The 23,925-nt window shown below is 37.1% G+C and overlaps 3 protein-coding genes across 4 annotated transcripts; 2 read left to right on the forward strand and 1 right to left on the reverse strand.

Moving 5' to 3' along the window:
- Positions 1–3: 3 nt before the first annotated feature.
- On the reverse strand, positions 4–23,857 carry LOC122590987 (sucrose synthase 2). Of its 2 annotated transcripts, none has more exons than XM_043763167.1 (16): positions 23,680–23,857; positions 23,421–23,553; positions 22,087–22,235; positions 21,812–22,004; positions 21,606–21,724; positions 21,309–21,525; positions 21,134–21,229; positions 20,796–20,969; positions 15,744–15,860; positions 15,505–15,671; positions 14,864–15,088; positions 14,307–14,628; positions 13,972–14,216; positions 13,757–13,895; positions 12,903–12,985; positions 4–294 (listed from the first exon to the last, which is right to left on the reverse strand). In XM_043763167.1, the coding sequence occupies exons 1-15, from the start codon at positions 23,778–23,780 to the stop codon at positions 12,950–12,952; spliced, it is 2,433 nt and encodes an 810-aa protein (XP_043619102.1). In that variant the 5' UTR covers positions 23,781–23,857; the 3' UTR covers positions 4–294; positions 12,903–12,949. The 2 variants fall into 2 exon arrangements, with proteins under 2 accessions (XP_043619102.1, XP_043619101.1); XM_043763166.1 differs by lacking the exon at positions 4–294 and adding an exon at positions 10,144–10,462.
- LOC122592116 (glutathione S-transferase T3-like) lies at positions 4,257–5,626 on the forward strand. Its single transcript, XM_043764326.1, has 3 exons — positions 4,257–4,491; positions 4,665–5,059; positions 5,120–5,626. Exons 1-3 carry the CDS (start codon positions 4,257–4,259, stop codon positions 5,624–5,626), a joined length of 1,137 nt encoding a protein of 378 aa, XP_043620261.1.
- Positions 6,063–8,745, forward strand: LOC122590988 (endoglucanase 17). Its single transcript, XM_043763168.1, has 7 exons — positions 6,063–6,372; positions 6,635–6,841; positions 6,940–7,140; positions 7,242–7,334; positions 7,469–7,630; positions 7,742–7,853; positions 7,952–8,745. The coding sequence occupies exons 1-7, from the start codon at positions 6,136–6,138 to the stop codon at positions 8,446–8,448; spliced, it is 1,509 nt and encodes a 502-aa protein (XP_043619103.1). The 5' UTR covers positions 6,063–6,135; the 3' UTR covers positions 8,449–8,745.
- Positions 23,858–23,925: the final 68 nt, after the last annotated feature.

A 23,925-nucleotide genomic window follows, 5' to 3' on the forward strand; every position in this document is an offset into this window, starting at 1 on the left:
AAGATAAAAGACGCGTGAGAGACTTATTCTCCACGAAAAAAGCAGCTATAAAAGAGGGAAAACCCTAATCATTATCATTATGCCTACTACGGGAAAAACCCTAAAACACATACACGATCCACGGGCAAAACCCTAAGAGATCTAAACATAACTAAACCGGCGAACAAGGGAGGAAGACTCCTACCAACAGGGAATCGCCGTCCAACCCATCAAACACTTCCAAATCCTTTAACCTAATCCATTGTACAAACAATTGGCGCCATCATCGGGACAATCGCTACTCATCACCACAACCTGCATAAAAAAAGGTTAAAATCCATAAAATTTTGCACCAAAAAGGGTCAAAATCCAGAAAATTTTTCTCACAAAAATCACAAAAACGGTCAGATTCCATGTTTCGATACTCAGATCTCGATAATGTATGCCGGCAAAGATCCTAATAAAGCAATCATGAAATGAAAAGATCCAGAAGACTCGCAAATCCAGTCAAGAGATCTATGTTTTCCAGTTTTGGGAGACAAAAAAGCCAGCAAAGATCCGTTAATAATACAAGCACAAATATTCGATATATCAGTACGAAGAGTATATATCGATAATGGAAGCGAATGCGACATTATTTATGAACATTGCTTCCTGCAATTACCAGAAGCAATAAAGGCAAAAGATGACAGCTCCAACAGCTAATATTACGAAACGGGTAATAAAACACACGATAAAAACCGGATGAAGAATCCGAGTATACCACTAAAAACCGGATGAAGAATCCGAGTACAAAACCTAATAATCGGATGAAGAATCCGAGAACATGACTATGATCCAACCGATGAATGCCTTCTGAAAGACAGCGGACTCCCAGATGCAAACACGCAGGGTACGCTTGAAGGGTACGCTTCACTCTCGATAAACAAGGAAAAGATGTGCATTTATCAAGAATCCTATATCTTAGGAAAGAAGATCAAATCAAATCCCTTATTCTTAGAAGTGATATACACGGCCCGAAAAACCCTACTTGGGGAATAAGTCACGAACCCCCCATAAATAGGGGGAAGGATGGCTAGCATTACATCTTCAGCTAAGACTAACAACATGATCTTGGCATATCATATTATTAGTTTGGGGGGCTTGATGGTGTACCCACCGTCACCCAGAATAAAGCCTCACCCTAGGTAGGCTTAAAGGTCACCCAGGATATCACATAGCCTGGGGAAAAGAAGATAAACACGAAAAGATACGATCATATCACTTCCTTAAATAAAAGAGATCGTTACCAAAGATAAAAGACGCGTGAGAGACTTATTCTCCACAAAAAAGCAGCTATAAAAGGGGGAAAACCCTAATCATTATCATTATGCCTACTACGGGAAAAACCCTAAAACACATACACGATCCACGGGCAAAACCCTAAGAGATCTAAACATAACTAAACCAGCGTACAAGGGAAGAAGACTCCTACCAACAGGGAATCGCCGTCCAACCCATCAAACACTTCCAAATCCTTTAACCTAATTCATTGTATAAACAAAATACTTTATTTATCTTTTATCAAATGTTTCAGTGTACTTACTTATGAGTAGTTTACTTTGTGTAATATACTTAAAAAATTTTCATTTTGTATAGATGTATTTTTTAAAAACAAATTCATCATTGTACTAAATTCTCAATTTATCACCTCCAACAACCACTACTACCTCCCAGGACTATATAGCTATATTAGACATCATTACCCTCGAATCCTCGATCAAAACCAAAGTATAAATATGTTTAAAGTTTTATAAGCAAAGAGACATACCTAAATCACAACATCCATATATTGACATACACATGTAGAATTGACTCACTTAGTAAAGACTTCTCTATTTTTAAAGAGAAAATCAAGATTTAATCTCTCACATTAGCACTATGTAGCTAAAAAGGCTTTCAAAATTAAAATACGCAATAATGAAAGGTGTATTTGTTATTTTTGAAAGTATATATGAGACCTTGATATCAAATTGTTTATTTCTCGTATTAGGTAATGATTTATCCTTAGCTAGTTGAAAAATTTTAGGGACTACTTTGAAGCAAAACATAGTAAAAGAAATCCGATGAACCATTTTTTAGTGGAAAATTGTAAGTAATAATACCACAATTTATGATCACCGATAGTAAAACTTGAAGTGTAAAACATCACGCTGTTTCTCTGTTATTTTTGTTTTTTGAATACACTTCAATGAAATTGATATGCCCTATTAGTTTGAACTAGATTTTAAACCCGTGTCTAACATTGAACACGAGATTTACAATATTGTGAATATAAGATTTTCATACATTTAAATCATGAAAGCTTTTAATTTTAACGATATACGCTTCTAAGTGTTATATTTTGCAAATTATAATACAATAATCATGGGATTGTCACTGTCATTATTAGCCGAGACATATTGATGTAATTGTTTGTCGTTTCTACAAGGCACATGCTATAATGATTTCTCTAGTATACAATATTTTGAACCAGATATACTCATAATGTGATATTATTATGAAAAATAATTAAGAATTAAAATATAAACATAATTGTGAATATGTACTTGACATTCAAGTATATGTATTTGATCATGATGCAAGCACATAATACGCATAAGTTTATTTTAAATCACCTATCCTATGACAATTAAATAACAATTAAGATTATTTTTATATTTTTGATAACAACTAAGATTTTTTATTTGAGTGATAACTATATACTTTAAACATTAATACGCAAAATTAATATATATATAAAAGGAGAAAATTATGTACTTTTTTTTATTGAGAGATGAAATGAATCTTAAATGGAGTTCATATTGATTTGGATTTAGTATTCAAGTAACCCTCTGTTGTAAATCGTGTTTTGTTTTATGATCGTCCCATGTTCAGTGATTTTTATTGTTTTTAGGATAACGATGTTGTATATCATCATTTAATATTATGTTTGAGACATTTATCTAGAGTTCAAATTGTATTTATATTAAATATTAAAATATATATCAATATTTATGATTTATAAAAATCTAATCTGATATTTGTTATTTGTTAATAAGTCATTGATTTTGAAATAAAATTTTGTAGACAATTATTTCATATGTTGAAATTTTTATAATATTTTAATGATTGTTAATTTTAAAAAAATCTCTCAAGTTGATGGCTAAAAATAAATATAAATTAAGTATCCAGGATTAAAAATTGTAAAGTATTGATGGAAAATAAAAAGGTGTAAACTAATGAGACTTTTTCTACAAATTAATATAAATATTAATATAATAATATATTTGAATAATGATTATTAGAATTTTTAATTTGTAGTTAATCTAGATGATGACATAAGCGATAATCAATTTGATAAAATTGAGCAATTTGATTGGTTAATAAATCATTAGTTTAAATGTCTTATAGCATATAGATATTTAGATATTGATTACGCCATACAAGAGGTTTGAACTCTCGATTTTTTGTGGATATATATATATATACAGTATTATACAAAGCCCTCTTTTCCTAAATGTATTTGACATAATTTGTAACTTGCCCCTCAGAATGAAATCATGAGCATTGCACTAAGGGATGTGATATTGGTACCATTGTTTTTGATGGATGTATAACAAAATACAAGTTTTACAGCGGACTATACAAGTCAGTATTGCACAGTGGTGGTACATCTACCAAGACAAATGGTACTAATATCACTTCCCCTGCACTAAAGGATAATGATATTCCTAATGTTACCCGTTGGGACTTTTTTTTATAGGTGGGCGTTAAATATCACTAAAGAATAATGATATTCTTATTATATCTTTTGATATATTTATCATTACCTGTAAATCATTCAGTTATACAGTATGCATAAATTATCATATCTTATGATAAATATATCAAAATTGTTTGTATTAATATCATCACTCTCAGTCATGAAAAGGAGGTGATCCCTTACAAAAATTTTTTGTCACACACCATAAGGCTGGACGGAGTGAGTAGGGGGGCCGGTATCGGTTGGCACACCGCGCCAACCCCCCGGTACCGGTTGGGTGGGGAGCAAGTTGGACACAGTGGTGCCGGTGTTGGTGCCTCCTATTCCACCGTTACAAAAAAAAATGGGGCCCATATCCAAACGTCTTTCTCTTTTTTTCTTCTCTTTTTGATTTTCTTTCTTTTTTTTTTCCTTCTATTCTCGCCGTTTCATCCCTTTCTTCTTCTTTTTTTTTTTTTTTGTTTTTCAATCTACACCATCAAAAATCAATAAAATGAATAGGGGAAAGAAAGTAAAAGACCCAAATTTCTCCAATCTACCCAAAAAACGTAGAAATCCACCACATCCAAACAACCACGATGTTATGCCACCACCTCCTCCTTCGCAAAGAGACACCTTCGAAAATACGTATCGGCTACAATCCGTTGATGATTTCCTTAGTGGAATGGACCCACTGTTTTTCTCAACCACCCCGTCAAGTAGGGCTGTAAACGGTTCGGTTCGGTTCGGTTAGTTAGAAATTTCAAACCGTTTTTCGGGTTTCAGTTCGGTTCGGTGTCAAGTGTCCAACAAACGAATACCGGGTTTTCGAATTTCTCGAATGAAAGTCAACCCGGGTTTTCGCAATTCGTGGGTGGTTCATCATCACAATATCATCAACAGGTTCAAGATGAATAAGAAGAAGAAGAGGAAGCAATACCCGAGACCCAAGTCTCGGTTAAAGCGACTAAAGGTAAAAGAGATTGTCGTGGATGGGGGAAGGATGAAGAAAAGTGTTTGGCAAAAGCTTGGTTAAACGTTTTCGAGGATCCATACACCGGAAACGCCCAAACGGCCAATTCGTTTTGGGGGAAGGTGAAGTTTCAGATGGATGAACACTTGAAACGTGATTCGGGACGTACCCCGGAAATGTGTCGGTCGAAATGGAAGGATTTGAAGCTTAAGGTGTCGGGTTTTTGTGGTATCTACAATGCGAAGAAAAGTAAGATGTCGAGTGGTCAAAGTGACGAGGATGTGTTTAAGGCGGCCGTGGCATTGTATATGCGGAAATACAATAACAAGTTCGGTTTTCCGCATGTAGAGGCGTGACAAGTTTTGAGGGATGGGCCGAAGTGGTCGGAGGTTCTTACTTTGGAGGGGATTTGTGAGGAGTCGGGTAGCAAAAGGGCAAGAACGGAAGGGTCGGTCCATGTACGTTCATCGGGGGAGGCATCGGTCCATATTGACTTGAATGAGGAGCAGTTGGAGCAAGAAGAGGAGGGTGGGAACGACATGGATAATGCACCAGTACATCCTGCTAGACCCGTGCCACCCCGTCGTAGAGCTAAGGGTAAGCAACCGTCTACATCCGCTTCCACCACATCTGAAGAATTCTTAAAGATGGTCGCTGAGTTGAAATGCGACAACGAAGATAAAAAGCGAATTCGGGAGGACAAGATGCAGATGCAGAGGGTGATGATGGATAACTATATGGCGGCAGAGGAGGCTAGGAAAAAAAAGGAGGAGGAGATGACACGGATGGTCCAGATGCAACAGCGACATAACGATATGGACTTCGTGATCAGGCCACACGATCACCTCAGCGGGGGGATGTTGGAGATGGTTTTGGCGCAGAAACGCGACATTTGTGAGAAGTACGGATGACCGATGCCTTAGTTGGATGTTTATGTTGATTAAGTTGTATGTTTTTACTTGTTTTTGTTTGTTTGAATAAGATTGTGTTTTATTTGTGTTTTAATTATTAAATAAAATTTTCAGTTTTTAAAAATAAATAGAAATGAAATTAAATATAAAAGGGTGGGGAGGAGAGGGGTGGCGAGATGCTCCTAGCATTAGGGGGAGGAGATGGGAGGAGAAGAAAAATCAAGGATGGGAGGACTAAGAAAACAACCCCCCACCCTAATACATGCATCTAACAATTGTACTGTATAACTATTTAATATATGTATTATTGTGTATCACAAAATTTTATTGTATAGTGATCATTTACCATCATTACACGATACCAGAACGTTAAAAAGAACTTTATAAGAAAAAAATAATAATTTTCTTCCCTTTTACGAGTATATAAAACCACTTTCTCACTCTCTTTTTCCACACTTGGCACATTTTCTCTCTTTCAACACAGGAGAAGAAACATAGCCTTGAAAAAAATGGCCGTTTCTTTCTCCTCTTTTCTCCACCACTTTCTCCTGATTGTCACCCTCTTCTCCGCCGCCACCACGGCGTTCCCCGGCCACCGTACCCGCCGTGTCGCCTCTCATAACTACAAAGACGCCCTCACTAAATCTCTTATTTTCTTTGAAGGCCAAAGGTCAGGCAGACTTCCACCCAACCAGAGGATGACTTGGAGGAAAGACTCTGGTCTTTCTGATGGTGCAGCCATGAAAGTATGTCATTTTTCCTTATTTAACAACTTTTTAAATATATTATTTGTCACTTCACATAAAGCGTGTACCTTGCCAATGGCGGGATTTAAATTTTAAAGATTTGAAATGGGTTTTTGTTTTTAGTTAAAAGTTTGGTTAAAAATTTAACAATGTAGGTCCATTTAGTATGTATATTTTTACTAAAATTAACATAAAGAAGACCAACATAAAAGGAGGGGGTTTGTTTATTTTTACTAAAATTGGTAAAAATATGAGAATGCAGGTGGATTTAGTAGGAGGGTACTATGATGCAGGGGATAATGTGAAATTTGGGTTTCCAATGGCTTTCACCACCACAATGTTGTCATGGAGTGTGCTTGAATTTGGAGGCCTCATGAAATCTGAGTTGGGAAATGCTAAAGAAGCCATTTATTGGGCTACTGATTATTTACTCAAAGCTACTGCAGAACCAGATGTTATATATGTTCAGGTACATTTCATATATATATACAATTATACATACATACATTTATAACTTTTTTTTTTTAGTACTAAAGTTTTAAGATTTTTGTTGGGGAAAAAAATTAGGTTGGTGATGCAACAAAGGATCATGCTTGCTGGGAGAGACCTGAGGATATGGACACTCCAAGAACAGTTATAAAGATTGACAGGAATACCCCTGGAACAGAGGTGGCTGCAGAAACAGCTGCTGCTCTAGCTGCTGCTTCTTTGGTTTTTAGAAAGTCTGACCGCTCTTACTCTAAGCTTCTCCTTAACAGGGCCATCAGGGTAAAAAACAAAATACCATTTTTAATCTTTGTTGCTTTATTGTTGCATTTTTCAAGTATAGAAATAAAATTATCAACATTTGTTTCATGTGGTAATAACAGGTGTTTCAGTTTGCTGATAAGTATAGAGGTTCATATAGCAATGGGCTTAAGAATTTTGTCTGCCCTTATTATTGCTCTTATTCTGGATATGAGGTAATCAAACATAATCTAACAAAAAAGTATAACGTTGTTTTGAGATAGTGACATTTTTGGAGTGTTATATATAATGTAAGTATGGATGTTGAAATAAAAACTAATATATTTAAGTACTTGAATGAAAAATGAAGGATGAATTGTTGTGGGGAGCAGCATGGTTACATAAAGCCACAAGAAGCCCAAAATACTTAAATTACATTCAAGCCAATGGCCAAACATTAGGTGCTGGTGAGACTGATAATACTTTTGGGTGGGACAACAAGCATGCTGGTGCCAGAATTCTGTTATCCAAGGTAAAGCATCCTATTTTATTAGAATATTTATTCTACGAGTATTTATTTATAGATTTCATACCTTTTAATCTAAAAATAATGTATTATAATTATGATACTCGTATTTAACAGGCATTTTTAGTCCAAAAGCTGCAATCACTTCATGACTACAAGGGTCATGCTGATAACTTCATATGTTCACTAATTCCAGGAGCATCCTCCTCACAATCTCAATACACCCCAGGTTTTTTAATTTGTCTAATCTTGTGGAGAAATAAATCAATAATGTGATTTTGCTACTAAGTTAGTGACTAATTATGTTTTACTTATAATTAATTATAGGTGGTCTTTTATTCAAGATGGATGACTCAAATATGCAATATGTGACTTCTACTTCATTCTTGCTAGTCACCTATGCCAAGTACTTAACCCAAGCCAAAAAGGTAGTAAACTGTGGTGGCTCAATTGTTACCCCAAAACGACTTCGGTCCATCGCAAAAAAACAGGTTGACTACTTATTGGGAGATAATCCATTGAAGATGTCTTACATGGTTGGATATGGTGCAAGATACCCACTAAGGATTCACCACAGAGGATCATCTTTGCCTTCCATTTCTGCACATCCTGCTAAAATCGAATGTGGGTCGGGCTTTTCGATCATGCATTCCAATACCCCTAACCCGAACATACTAATCGGGGCAGTGGTCGGTGGACCGGACGAGCATGACCACTTCCCAGATGTCCGTTCGGATTATTTCCAATCCGAACCGGCTACTTACATCAACGCACCACTTGTTGGTGCGTTGTCTTACTTGGCTCACTCATTTGGGCAACTTTAGAAGATTAATTGTTTGACTAAATTTTAGAGTCTTGATTTTACTACTATTGTGGGGTTTATTTGAGGTAATGGAAAACCAAAATTCCTCGAGCCCTGAGACTAAAAATGCGATACGCATATATCTATATATATAACTATATATATTATTATTATTAAGTGAGTCTTTTTTATTTGCTTTAGCATAGTTCAATGCAAATGTAAGACGTGCAAGAACCGGCGTTATTAGTTTTAGCCGAATGTATTGGCATGAATGTTTTTAGAAATTATTATTATTGGATTATCCTATTTTCTTCAAGAAGTACAATTGGCCAAGCCATGACATTATTTTTGGGAATCTATTCATTGACTCATTTTCTGCTTTGGGAATATGTTCAGTCACTATTAATTTTCCTCTGCTTTTACCATATGATTTGCTTTGAAAATGTTTGAGCAAAGATTCATTTCTGTCATTTTCTGTGCTATGGGAAGTGTTTAGCCACCCTTTTCTTTTATATATAAAGAGGTTTGTTAACTAGTGTTCTAGTATATTAGTTAAGAAGCATTTAATAAACTTGTTATTTCTTTATTAATTAAAAATTATATTTAATGTGTATTAATTCAATCTAACAATTTCTATTTTTAAATAAACAATTAATACATATTTTCATATTTTAAGAAAGTTAGACTTCATTAAATGCTTTATTAAATGTTTCTTAACTAGTGCACTAGTGGTACTAGTTAGCCAATCTCATTAATTATATACAATCAAGACAATACGATAGTAAAAGCATCTAGTATCAGGAAAAGAACAAAACATACTTGTCATTACTTCACAAGAAAAAGTACAAAAATTAGCATTTTAAAATAACTAATTTACAACGTTAACAGACCGTAAAAGATGATTAAAAATGCATCTTAGAAAAGTAGACACCAAAGATACACATTGCTTGTAAAGAAATAGATTAGAGATAGAACGATGTGGAACTGTGGAAGATATAAGAAAAGTGAGAGATAGAGATTGCGAGTGACCCATGACCTTATAGATGGTGGTATAAGAGAGTATTCGATATATGAATATTAAACACAATGACACTTATGATTGTTTCCGTGGTCTTTTAAGTTTTAACTAGTGGTGCAAGAATGAGTATAAGAGGACACGAAGTGTGAATTTTTTTTTTACAACCTTCCCAATTTATCCAATAACATTCATCCAACTTACTTTAATTTTTCAACCCTAACAACCCTCACAATCATTTTCACTGACGTTCCATAAACTTTCAACCATTCTAATTTTTTCTCCAATCATAAAAATTCTCTCATATCCTCACACACTCTCTCTCTCTCACTCTTTTATAATCATTGATCCCCCCATACTCTTTTCAATACTCACTGTCCATTTATGCTCACCGAGTATTAAGTCCTCAACCCAAACCGCCTAGCCATAAATCCACTATCAACGGTGGTGTTACCGTTGGTGTCACCCGTAAATTCCTTGAAGCCGCTCACCACTCTGTGTCCCTAATATCCTTAATTAAGAATATGTTTGTACTATCGAAGTATTCTCAAAACCAATGATGCCCTATGTTGTTGTATGTCCTTACATGAGGATATGTTTATAGAATTTTTTTAATATAGGTAAAGATACGTAAAAATGTTTATATGCTTAAAAATATAATTAAACTTTTTAAAAATATATATATGGCAGATAATTTCATCGTTAAAAGTTTAAACGTCTAAAAATAGCATTGAAGATAGTATGATTTGTTTCTTACAAAGAACAACTGTTTTGAATGAAAACATGGGTTAGCAAGGCTACACTTGTGAAGAAATAGCAAAATGACAAATGTAGACAGCTACCATTATAATTGGAAAGAGGTGGATAGGATAATAATTCCAAGAAATATAAAAATGTTGGGGAGTACTGTAGTAGGGATTATAGTATTACCGTTGGCGTGGAGCCCAACGATTTGACCCATCAAAGTCTTTAAAGCAACAGAGAAAGGATGAGGGAGTGTGCGTATCACGTGGTTAAAAGGCTGCAAATTTCCAGTGTATGTCAGATAAGATATTAAAATGGGTCTCGCAAAGATTTGTATACCGGAAAAATGGGTATCAAACAAAGACCAGTTCATTGTTAACGTGAACAACTAAAGCAAAGGACTTTAAGGAGACCACACGACATTCCTATCCTGTTGTCACAATCAATTAACTTAAAGTCTTCAAATAATTCAAGTATAATAATGGAAGGTTTTTCTTGTTGGATTAACCGAGAGGAAAATATATATGAATCAAATGTATATGATCTAATTAAGGTATGACGTGACTGTTTTCGAATACTTTCTCTAACCACCCTCACAATCTAAGGAGATTCGAACTTTACTACTTTTGTAAGGACATTAGAACGTCATACTACTAAAAAAATATGTTCTCTTATAAACCATCCTACAATACACGTTACTCAGTCAAAATATTATTCCAATAAAGGACTGTGTTTATCTTGATGAATAACATGTGAGAGTTTTAAGACTAATATAACAACAATGCTCAATTCAATTTGTGTATATATATAGATCAAATAAGAAGGTGTGTTAAGGAGAGAAGAGAGAGAAGGTTATATTAACCAATCAGAGTGTGACACGTCGTTTTTAAAAAAAAATTGCGCGGTGGCATTTTTGTAAATAAATCAAACTTTTGGTCAGTCTGGTTCTGGGTTAGCTTGGGTGTTCATCTTGGGTGGTCATCTTGGGTGGTCAGCTTGGTCAGCTCAGGTTCTGGGTCAGCTTGGTTGGTCAGCTTGGTCAACCCCAAGCTAACCCAACCCAACCCCAAGCTGACCCAACCCAACCCCAACCTGACCCAGAACCCAACCCAAACTGATTCAACCTGACACAGACCCGAAGCTGACCCAACGTGACCCAAGTTGACCCAAAACCCATAATCTACATTTGTGTAGATTATGTGTAAATTGTGTCAAGCTAACCCAACCCCAAGCTGACCCAACCTGACCAGACCCCAAGCTGACCCAACTTAACCCAGAACCCAAGCTGATGCAACCTGACACAGACCCGAAGCTGACCCAACGTGACCCAAGCTGACCCAAAACCCATAATCTACATTTGTGTAGATTATGTGTAAATTGTGCCAAGCTAACCCAACCCTAAGCTGACCCAAGCTGACCAGACCCTAAGCTGACCCAACCCAAAACCTAAGCTGACCCAAAACCCATAATCTACATTTGTGTAGATTAATCCATTTGTGTAGATTATGTGTAAATTGTGTCAAGCTAACCCAACCCCAAGCTGACCCAACCTGACCAGACCCCAAGCTGACCCAACTTAACCCAGAACCCAAGCTGATGCAACCTGACACAGACCCGAAGCTGACCCAACGTGACCCAAGCTGCCCAAAACCCATAATCTACATTTGTGTAGATTATGTGTAAATTGCCAAGCTAACCCAACCCCAAGCTGACCCAAGCTGACCAGACCCTAAGCTGACCCAACCCAAAACCTAAGCTGACCCAAAACCCATAATCTACATTTGTGTAGATTAATCCATTTGTGTAGATTATGTGTAAATTGTGTCAAGCTAACCCAACCCCAAGCTGACCCAACCTGACCAGACCCCAAGCTAACCCAACCTGACCCAAGCTGATCCAACCCAGAACCCAAGCTGACCCAACCCAGAACCCAAACTGACCCAAAACCCATAATCTACATTTGTGTAGATTGTGTGTCAAGCTAACCCAACCCTGACCCAGACCCCAAACTGACCCAAGCTGACCTAACCTGACCTGACCCCAAGCTGACCTAAAACCCATAATCTACATTTGTGTATATTATGTGTAAATTGTGTTAAGCTGACCCAACCCTAAGCTGACCCAACCTGACCAGACCCCAAACTGACCCGACCCAGACCCCAAGCTGACCCAACCATGACCAAAGATGACCCAGACCCCAAACTGACCCAACCCCAAGCTGACCCAAGCTGGCCTAAACCTAACATGACCCCAAGCTGACCCAGACCCAAGCTGACTGATCAAACTGAACCAAACAAAACTGATCCAACTCAAGCTGACCCAACCCACTGAGATTGCAAGCTGACCAAGCTTCACAAAACTTACATTTATTTACAAAATTGCCACCGCGCTTTTTTTTAAATTTTGCCACATGTCGCGTTCTGATTAGCTAATAGGACCTTCTCTCCCTTCTCTCCTTAAGACACCTTCTTCCAGGATCCTCACCCTATATATATATATAGAACCTCAAGTGCTATCCTTATAGCAAGTGTTCATTAATAAATTGTTCTAAAAGCATGCAGCACCTTGAAGAGTGGTTAAAAACGGTTCATTAGAGCCATACGAATATAAACAACTATATGACACTCCCAAATTGATTTATAGAAGCACAAATAATAACTTTGCATATGTAACGAATTTAAACTTTATTCAAGTTGAATGATACGATGGAAGCTCACCCAAGTCTGTCGTAGTGCAATCTACGGCTACCTTTATGGCTTACATCCTAAGGCTCATCAACAGCCAGTGGAACTGATTTCACCTGACACCATAGTAAAACTAAGTTAACATAAATAGTAGTACGTCACAATCACCAACTTTTGAAGTTCATATTGGCTTTCAAGATCAACAGATATAGAAACAAATAAAGTTGAACATATGTTTCGGATGTAGTATCCTCATTAACTGTGAAGTTTATATTGCTGTTTGTTGTGTAAGTAAAGAACTTGGATCAGAAGTAAATTAAAACATTGGTCAACTGGAGCTTGTATCTTGTACTCAAGACAAATGCATTATTGTAAACTCCCAACAAGTAGGCTTGATGAACCAAGCAAGCCGAGATGGCAACATGGGCGGGTCACGAGGTTTGGTAATAGACGGGGTTCACTTTTTATTTAATTTTTTTACACTAATTGTGTGCCAATATGACTAAAAAGTTATATTCTTTCAGTAAGAATACAATTTACTATCGAGTAAAAAAAAATATGCATCAAAACCAACTTTTTTTTTCGACGGCAAAATCAAAAACATACTTTTGAGCAGTTTTTTACACAATGCAATTAGCTAATTTCATTTTTTTTTTACTTCACCCATTGACAATTTAACTGTGCGCTGAGATCGATCCATTCACCTGTAACTGAGTGGAAAGTGCAGCCTCTATTACCAAGTGACAACATAGATAATGTTTTGTTGGGTCATGTTAGAACAAGTGAAAGAACATGAAAACTGATTGATATCTGATGGTAGATCAGAATGGAAAGTACAAGTTAATGACTTAATGGCCTACTAGACCATTAAAAGGCATAAAGCTTACCAAATCACGGAACTTAAGAATGTAGAACATTTCAAGATATCGCCTAGTTTCGCGCCTCTCAAGTTTCGAGACATACTTCCAGAAGCTGTAAACTCCAGCTAATGTCATTAAACGTTCAGAGTAGATCTTCCAAGTGTACCTATAACATTACAAAAGTCTGAAGTTAGTTATTTGTCCAATTGTCGAACAAGAATCAGTTTTGATGAGATACTTGCCTTTCGTATATTCTTTTAAGCCCACTTTCAGATATTTTCACCCAGTAATCTGGTTCTTCCTTGCATTTCTGGAAAAATTTCACCATAGTGACTGCTGCATTATCTGGATGATATGGATTAATATGGAAACCTGAAACACCATCTTCAATTATCTCTGCTGGACCACCATGGCAAGTAGCAAATGTTGGAAGGCCACAAGTCATGGCCTCCACAACTGTAAGCCCGAAAGCTTCATAAAAAGCTGGCTGAGAATACCAGAGAGACGAGAATTTTTTTATTAAGATGGAACCAATATAATCAGTAGGGCATATGAAGGGATAAGTTTTAGTACTAGCCTGTACAAAGACGCCCCTTCCATCAGCAATATAACGATAAAGTTCACCATTTTGAGCACGGTTTGTTTGGGCTGAAATCCATCGTACCTGACCATCCAATTTGTATTTCTTGAAAAGATCATGCATTTTCTCGATTTCAGAAATTTCTTCTCTGTCACTGGACCTCTTCACATCGTTGTAACCAGCAACCACAACAAGATTTGCTAGTTCCCTGAGCTTGTTATTCTTGGCATACCATTCAACCAGACCCGTGATATTTTTCACATGATCGAGTCTTGCCATAGAAAAAATCTTGGGTTTGGACCGATCACTCAGATTTCCGCTGTATGAGTTCAAGGAAAATGACGATATAGATTAGACCATTTCAAACTCAACTATTTGGAGCAAACAGCTCATTGATAACATTATTGTTTGACAGTTCTTGTGAACATCCCCATTGATTGACTCATTATCCAATTAAGTTTAGTCACGATTTCGATAGCATCGCTAATTCCTCTAAAATTTGTTAGCATGAAAGAAAGAAAAAGTTATTGGAATGACATCAAAGAATGACTTACATGTGGTCGTCATTCTGCTCAGGGTCAAACAACAACTTCTCGATTGTACTATGAAGAGATGTTAGTCTTTTTTCCTTCTCGGTATATGAGAAGTATATGGTCATATCTGCCCCTGGAGACACAATGTTAAACTTCGGATCAAAGACGTCAATACCATGAACGACCCTGTAGAGGCCTGGGAGAGTGAAGGATGAGTGACTCTCATATTGTCCAACGGTATTCTTTCTGAAAAGGATATATAAAACCGAATAAGCAACTATCAAACAACTCCCAATTAAATTGTTATTAAGCAAACTGGCATGCAGATATAAAAAAAAAACAGTAATGACATGATGATTAACTGATGAACTCCATTCTTTAATATTGTGTATCTTCACTTGGATAAGTACGAGCCAGGCTAACATATAGAAGTAGCTACCAGATATATCAAATGCATGTTTGGTTTCCCCACCTTGTACATATCATGGAAGGACCGACACGAATACATGTTTAACCATCTTGTAGGATGACACTATTAATTTTGGAAATATGCTGTGATTAATAAACTCTCATAATGTTTTTTAAAAGAAAATTCATGGTTTCTTTTAGCTACAAAAAACCCTTACAAGTTTCAGTACCAAACTATCATCCATAGGACTTACGTTCCTGCAATCTCTTGGTATGTGCTGGTGATAATAAAATCTGCATGGTTCATGGCCAGAAGATCAGCAGTAAATTGACAAGAAAAGTGATACTTCTCATCAAATTTCTTCCAATATAGATCAGAATCCGGGTACTTTGTTTTTTCCAAAGCATGAGCAATGTTGCACTGCATTTGTCAAGAATTTTGGTTATTAAACTTCAGCACTTTATCAGAACTTAATGGGTTCCTCTTTCATACCTGTGTTACTCCCATTTTGTAAGATAACAAAGAAGCAACAAGATTTCCGTCACTGTAATTTCCAATGATAAGATCTGGGGTACCATGTAACTCAGCAGAGATCTCGCTTGCTGCATCCTAATAATGAACCAATATTTATATTAAGATACAAAATAATATTGACAGTTTGTTATACCTTAACTTCTGTTACATGCATCCTTAACATAACTAAAATCAAAAGGTATTGGAGATATCAATCGTATCTTAGTTATATTTAGTCTTATTTTATTTGAGTCCAAATATTTGTTGCCTACTTTAGAGGCTGATTATTAGCTCTTTCTCTTCTATATATGTACATGATCGATTGTTCTTGAAAGTATCAATAAGAAAACTTTGATCACCAAAACATCGATCAATTGTCTCTCTGTTATCAATTTCTTCATGGTATCAGAGCAAAAGATCAAAAATTAAAATTCTCAATTCAAGAACGATTATGGCGGGCGGCGGAGTCGATCGATCTAAATTCGCCACTGTATCTTCATCCCTCGGATTATCCAAGGCAGATGCAGGTTAATGATGTCCTAACCGATCAGAATTTCATTGATTGGAAACAAGAGAGTCGAATTTTTTGTTCGCCAAGAACAAAATCAGTTTCGTTGATGGCTCTCTTCCTAAGCCAGAAAGTTCAAGCAAGGAGTATACGGCTTGGATGAGATGTGATGCCATGGTGAAGGGTTGGTTAACCACAGCCATGGATAAGGAGATTCGAGCCAGTGTTAAATACGCTAACACTGCAACCGAAATCTGGAATGATCTGATCGAGCGCTTCGGAAAGGAAAGTGCACCGAGGGCTTATGAATTGAAACAAACACTCAGCATCACCAAACAAGACGGGACATCAGTTTCAGCATATTACACGAAATTTAGACGAATATGGGATGAAATCAATACAGTGCTGCCTACTCCCACCTGTTCTTGTAGTGGTTGCGAGTGTGGAATTGGAAAAAAGCTGGTGGAATTAAAAGAACAGGAGCGTTTGTATGAGTTTCTTTTGGGTCTTGATATCGCGTTTGCAGTCATTCGGACGCAAATACTAGCAATGAAGCCAACACCGAGTCTAAGCAATGCGTATCACATGGTGGCAGAGGACGAGCAACAAAGAAACGTCACCACTGGCAAGAAGATCGTCACTGAACCAGCGGCCTTCCAGACTTTTCAGAATAATCGCAAGGATAACCAGCAGCAAAAGGTGAAATCATGGCAGAAAATTGAGAAGGATAGCAAAACAGAGCATTGCACGTGGTGTGAGCGTGATGGACACAATCGAGAGGGATGTTTCAGACGCATTGGGTATCCCGATTGGTGGCCTGGAAAAGCAAAGAAAGAAAACTTCAAACCAAAAGCGGGATTAGCAGAATCGATGAAGAGTCCTATACCCGGATTAACAGACGAACAGTATGGGATGTTTTTAAAGCTTTTTGGAGGAAGCAAAAGTCACCCTCAAGAGGAGCCGTCACCACAAGCCAACATGGCAGGTATGTCTGACGATCAGGGTAATTGGGGGGCAATGGATTCTGGTGCAACCGAACACATGTTTTATGAAGAAGAAGTGTTCGACAAAATTACTTTAGACTCAAAAGAAATGCCCGTTGTTGTTGCTAACGGGATACATGTTCCTGTAAAGGGAAATGGTAAAGTATTCCTAGAGGGAGGAATAAAGATACACGGGGCTTTGTTTGTTCCTAATTTTAAATGTAATCTTTTATCTGTCAGGCAACTAAGGAATTGCATTGTGCAATCACCTTCTTTCCCGACTTTTTTGTTATACAGGGATTGGAAACGAGGAGCTTGATTGGATCGGGTAATTGTGTTAATGGTCTATATCGAATGGGAGTCATGAGAAGAGGGAGGAAAGCTTTAGCAGTCACTTCAGAAGTATGGCATAAAAGACTTGGACACTCGTCACAAGTAAAACTCTCTAATGTGGGTTTTTTGAAGGATGTTAGTTTTGGTTCAGACAATGTTTTTTGTGATTCTTGTATTCGTGCAAAACTTACTAAGAAACCTTTTCCTAATAGCTTTATTAAGACAAATGATTGTTTTGACATGGTGCATTGTGACATTTGGGGAGGATACCGAACACCATCTTTATCACGTGCAAACTATTTTCTCACTTTGGTTGATGATTATAGTAGGGCAGTTTGGGCTTACTTAATTAAACATAAAAGTGAGGCAAGCATGTGCTTAATCAACTTTCATAACTTGGTTGAGCGACAATTTGGAAAAAAGATTAAACTAATTCGTTGTAATAATGGTGGAGAATTTACATCTAATCAAATGAAAGAGTTTTATGGAAATCAAGGAATTATCTTGGAAACTACGTGTCCACACACCCCACAACAAAATGGGGTTGTTGAACGAAAGCATAGACATCTTTTAGAAATGGCTTGAGCACTTAGGTTTGAGGCAAGACTTCCAGTTAAATTTTGGGGGGAATGCGTAATGATAGCCGCCTATATAATAAATCGGATTCCTTCCAAGGTTTTGAAGAACAAGACGCCCTACGAGATACTTCTTGGAAAATCCCCGAATTACAGTCACCTAAGAATATTTGGGTGCTTGGCATATTATTGGAATTATGATACAAAGGGAGACAAGTTTGAGCCACGAGGGCGACCTGGGGTTTTTCTTGGATATCCTTATGGAACAAAAGGGTATCACATTTACGACCTCGAACTACACAAACTCGTCGTCTCAAGACATGTCGAGTTTTTTGAAAACAAGTTTCCATTCTCAGAGGTACACGATCCCAAGAGTGAACAACCACCAGAAATTTCAAAGTTTCATCACCATGAGGATTGGCTGACAGGGGGAACCACACCCGCTGCGGTAGAAAATGACCAGCCCAACAAAGAAGTGCTCGACCAATCCCAGGCTTCAAACACAACTGATAACGAACCAGAAGAAGAGAACTTACCACCTGTCATCCACAACATTGATGATGAAACGGAAGAACAAGTTAGAGAGCCCCGACCCAGAAGAGTTCGATCTCAATCGGTACGGCTAAAAGATTATGTCGTGAAACTCCCACCTTCCATAGACCATGCAAACCCGACTTCAGATCAAGCATCCTCTACGGTACATCCCTTAGCTCACTATATCTCATATGATAATTTCAGTGCTAACCTCAAAGCTTTTCTTTCGGCTATCGAATCGGTTCATGAGCCTAAAAGCTTTCAACAGGCCTCACAACATAAGCATTGGCAAGAAGCCATGGCCAAAGAAATCAAAGCACTAGAAGAAAATGGCACGTGGAATCTTCAAGAATTACCCGTTGGAAAGAAGGCAATCGATTCAAAATGGGTTTATAAAGTCAAACACAAACCAAATGGCGAGGTGGAACGATACAAGGCGCGGCTTGTTGCAAAAGGATTCACTCAACTAGAAGGCGTTGATTACCATGACACCTTTGCCTCGGTTGCCAAGCTTGTGACGATGAGGACGTTATTAGCTTTAGCGGTTAAAAAGGATTGGTTCATACAACAACTTGATATGAACAATGCCTTCTTACATGGAGACTTAGATGAAGAAGTATACATGAAGATCCCACAAGGTTTCCAAAGAAAAGCAGAGACCCGTGTTTATCGGCTTAGAAAATCCATATACGGTCTCAAACAAGCATCCCGAAATTGGTATCAAAAGTTCACCGGAGCTTTGTTAGAAATGGGATACAAACAATCTGTTGCAGATGCTTCTTTGTTTATATATAAACTTGAGACATTCTATGTGGCTGTCCTCATTTATGTAGATGATGTGATCATAGTGGGAAATGACCAGAACAAGATTCAAGCCACAAAAGATGAATTACACAAACGTTTTACTATAAAGGATCTTGGAGCCTTGAAGTATTTTTTGGGCATTGAAGTTGCTCGAACAGCAAAGGGACTAGTACTTAGTCAAAGAAAATACACTCTCGATATACTACGTGACATGGGACTCGAAGGGTGTCGACCTAGTGCTTTCCCCATGGAACAGGGGCTGAAGTTAGACAAGGGAGAAAATGAACATTGGGTTGATGCGGGTCAGTATCGTCGCTTGATAGGACGTCTCTTATACTTACAAGCTACTCGACCCGACATAGCGTATGCAATCAGTGTTTTGAGCCAGTTTGTGGGCGATCCAAGACAACCGCACCTTGATGCAGCTACACGAGTTGTTCGTTATCTTAAGACCACTTTAGGCCAAGGGATTCTGTTACCAAAAGATGGAGGTTTGCAGCTTGTAGCGTACTGTGATTCTGACTGGATGGGTTGTCCTCTTACTAGGCGTTCTCGTACAGGTTATCTTCTTTTGTTTGGAGGTGCCCCCGTTTCTTGGAAATCAAAGAAACAGTCCGTTGTTTCACGATCCTCTGCTGAAGCGGAATACCGATCAATCGCAGCCACAGTTAGTGAAGCCCTTTGGTTTCGTTGGCTTCTCACTGAACTCGAAACAGCACCAGATGGTCCAACCACGTTATTTTGTGACAATGAAGCTGCTCGTCATATCGCCAACAACCCAGTTTTCCATGAAAGAACCAAACATGTCGAAATGGATTGTCATTTTGTTCGAGAACGTGTTGAATCAAGGGAAATCTTGCCTGCTTCCATCGAGTCTCATCTTCAGATTGCCGATTTACTCACCAAGTCTCTCGGCGGTCAGTGACTTTTGATACTGCTCGACAAGCTGGGCATTACGAATCTTCATGCTCCAACTTGAGGGGGAATATTGGAGATATCAATCGTATCTTAGTTATATTTAGTCTTATTTTATTTGAGTCCATATATTTGTTGCCTACTTTAGAGGCTGATTATTAGCTCTTTCTCTTCTATATATGTACATGATCGATTGTTCTTGAAAGTATCAATAAGAAAACTTTGATCACCAAAACATCGACCAATTGTCTCTCTGTTATCAATTTCTTCAAAAGGTACCAATAAGATGCTGTCATATGACTCCAAAGAAAAATGGTGCTATCTAACATTTGATCAGTAAAAAGTTATAAAAAAAACTTATTTTGGTAGATTGATTTACCTCTGTAAACTTCTCCAGATAAGGCCATATATCAAACCTTGAGATCCATTTACGTAGTACCCCTTTCTCAGTCCTGAAAGGGACACGTAATATATGTGTGTGTTCAGTTCCGCTTACTCTCTCCAATCGCTGGTTGCAAGAAGTACCTTTTGCATCAGGTATTAACCGAGTCACCTTAAATGAGAAGTTAAAACAATATAAGATTAATTTTTAAAGGGAAAGCTTGTAGAAAACAATATGCATACAGAAACTGGAAATCTGGAACCATACGGGGAACTTCATAGATGCATGAAAATTCAGCAAAAAAAAGGTGAATTGACTTTCATACTCATACGTACAATTAGAATTCTAGGTTTGATATCCAGTCCCTGATGCTTTAATTTAAGAATCATCTCATTCTCCAAGGCACGGACTTGATCCAGTATATATACAATCTGTATTCAACGGCAAGCAAAGAAAATTGGTCAACAAAGTTCAAACTTTAGATTTTTAATTTACTGTAAATAAATGTACCTGACCACCAGTGTCCGGCAAGCCCAAAACATTTGCTTGCCCAAAGTAACCGTGTATTGATAATATGACAACGTCAAAGACCATTGGTATTCTACCAAGAAAAGTTTCCAGAATGGAAGGATCCGGGGCTTGAAGAATATCCGAGAGAAGATGCATCATCTCGAGGATTCTTTCAGCATTGTTTCCCCATCCTCTCTCAAAACCCATTCCTTGCAATCTGTATTTTTATTAAATTAGAAAACATAAAAGAAAGAAAAGTATAGAAGATCTCAAGTGGTGGTTGAGAGAGATGCTAACTCATATTGAAACTCAGAATAGGCAGTATCAGAAGGCAGCTTAGAAAGATAATCCTCTGCTTTGGCCAAGGAAGACTGAAGTCTAGTCATGCTATGTATCCGATCATTCAACATCATTACCTACACATCACTTAAGAAAGTTAAAGATGTTGTCCTGCTACCATTCCAATTCTTGTGTTCAAGGGAAGTTCTAAACAAGAAACTAACATGCCCGTTATGTCTGTGTGTGCGTAGGAAATCAAGGAGTGGTTCCAGAGACTCTTTGTTGCGGAACATGCTAGAAGAGAGGTGACGGTTGAGGAACTGAACTCCGTTGCCAATTGATGAAGAGCGAGTTGGTCTAGGAAATGAGGCATTGAATGGCTCAAAATCCAGCTCGAGTATATAAGAGCTATTATACCTGTGTAACAAATTGGAACAAGTGTTTAAAAGCCTTTTGCATGCATTAACTGTGACACTTGAAAGCTATTTCAACAACTTACTGCCCGACAAGTTCTTCTTTGAAGACGAGATATTCTGAAGCAGACAGCTGCTCCACACTTAGTTGATATGCATCTACACGCACATATTCCCATACACCTGGTCTCGGACGAACAGCTAAAGCTACAAATGGAGGCCGAACTATGCATTCCTATCATTGCACCCAAAAATTATCTTAGGGAAAATGAGAAGCAACAACAAAGAAGTAAAGTGTAAAAAAAAAAAAAAAACTGAGAGCATAGTTCAGAATCTCCTAATTACATGAATCAAATGGGCATGCCTGCTGCTGGTTCAGATCATCTGAAGCATAATAAATACAGTACTATAGAAAAGTTTGGGATCAATGATGACTATACTCATGTACTAATCCTATTTTAGACACAAACTAATAGTACACCGTAATATAGTTACCATTATATATTTTGAATATATCCACAAATATCATGTTCTTTTTCTGGATTAGTGAAATTGAGTGATCAGTAATAAACCAACTTAATCAATTAATAGAGAACAATATCACTACATGAAAACACTCTCACCTATGCAATAAGGAAAAGGGCCACTACGTGCACGAAAATGTATCGAATTATGCTGTTGTGTATATGAAACTTTCAAATCGACTCCTCTGTATCAAACTTGCTACTGTAGTATAATACATTTTATAACTTGCACACACGGTAACTTAGCTCCAGTTTTGATGACACAACAACTTATATTGTTGCCACATCATCAAAGACAAAAAACCGTTTATTAACGAATACTTAACCAGATGCTTACAATATCAATGAACTAAAAGTTTAGGGGGCGTTTAGTTGGGGACTACACCCTTTGTTTTCCACTTTTGTTTTTCAAGAAAAATAGAAAACAGAAAACGCGATCAAATCATAGTTTTCCAAAATAAAAATTCCAAGAAAACAAAAAACAATTTTATTTTTTTCCAATTTTCTTTATCCATTCACAAATGCTGTAAACCTCGAATTATTTTAACTCTCCCCTAACCCCCGGCCCCGCTCCTCCTTTCGGTCACCTCCCACCCATCCACCAAGTAGATTAGAATATGTATTCTCATATGGAAAATGAAAATAGCATTTTTTTTTTATATATAATTTTGAATGCATTTTCAAAATTTTCCATTTTCTAAAAGATTAGAATTGAAAACTATAAAACATTTTCCACAACTAAACCCTTAATATGTATATATAGTAGCAAATGTGAAAAATGAAATGTCACGAACTTTACAATGCTGAATCACAAGCATGAAGCGACTTAAACGATACCGAAACCGATATCAGAGACTTAAATCAGTCAATCATCAAATTATCATAAATAATATTACCTGAGAGGTTTTCAAAACTTCACCAAAAGGACCATCAATAAGCTTTTGACGTGAAGCATCATCACCTATTATATTCTCAAGTTCATCAAGTATTTGATGAGGTTGCAGTATAGCCTTCCCCTGCGCTACATACCTATACATACACACATACGAGTATATAAATAATTAGAAGATAATAGTTATTCATATATAGAAGATACATACAGAAATCGATCTCCTAAAAAAATGAGCCAAAATCTGCTAAATCAATTAAAATAACCTGGAAAGAAGAGAAACAATTTCATTACGATGAGCGGAAAGCGTGTCTTCAACGCGCTCTCGCATACTGTGTGTTCTGCTCAATTTAGTTGAAGACGCCATCGATTAATTTTGATTCTGGAATTTGAGACTGTGTGGATTTTATTTTATCAGTTCATTGTATAGAAATTGGAATTAGAATATATCGTGTAAGCATCAAATTTTGATACTCAAATTCATATTGAATTTAATTATGTATCGCTATCGA

This window comes from Erigeron canadensis, chromosome 3 (genome assembly GCF_010389155.1).
Source record: "Erigeron canadensis isolate Cc75 chromosome 3, C_canadensis_v1, whole genome shotgun sequence".
NCBI classification, from domain to species: Eukaryota; Viridiplantae; Streptophyta; class Magnoliopsida; order Asterales; family Asteraceae; genus Erigeron; species Erigeron canadensis.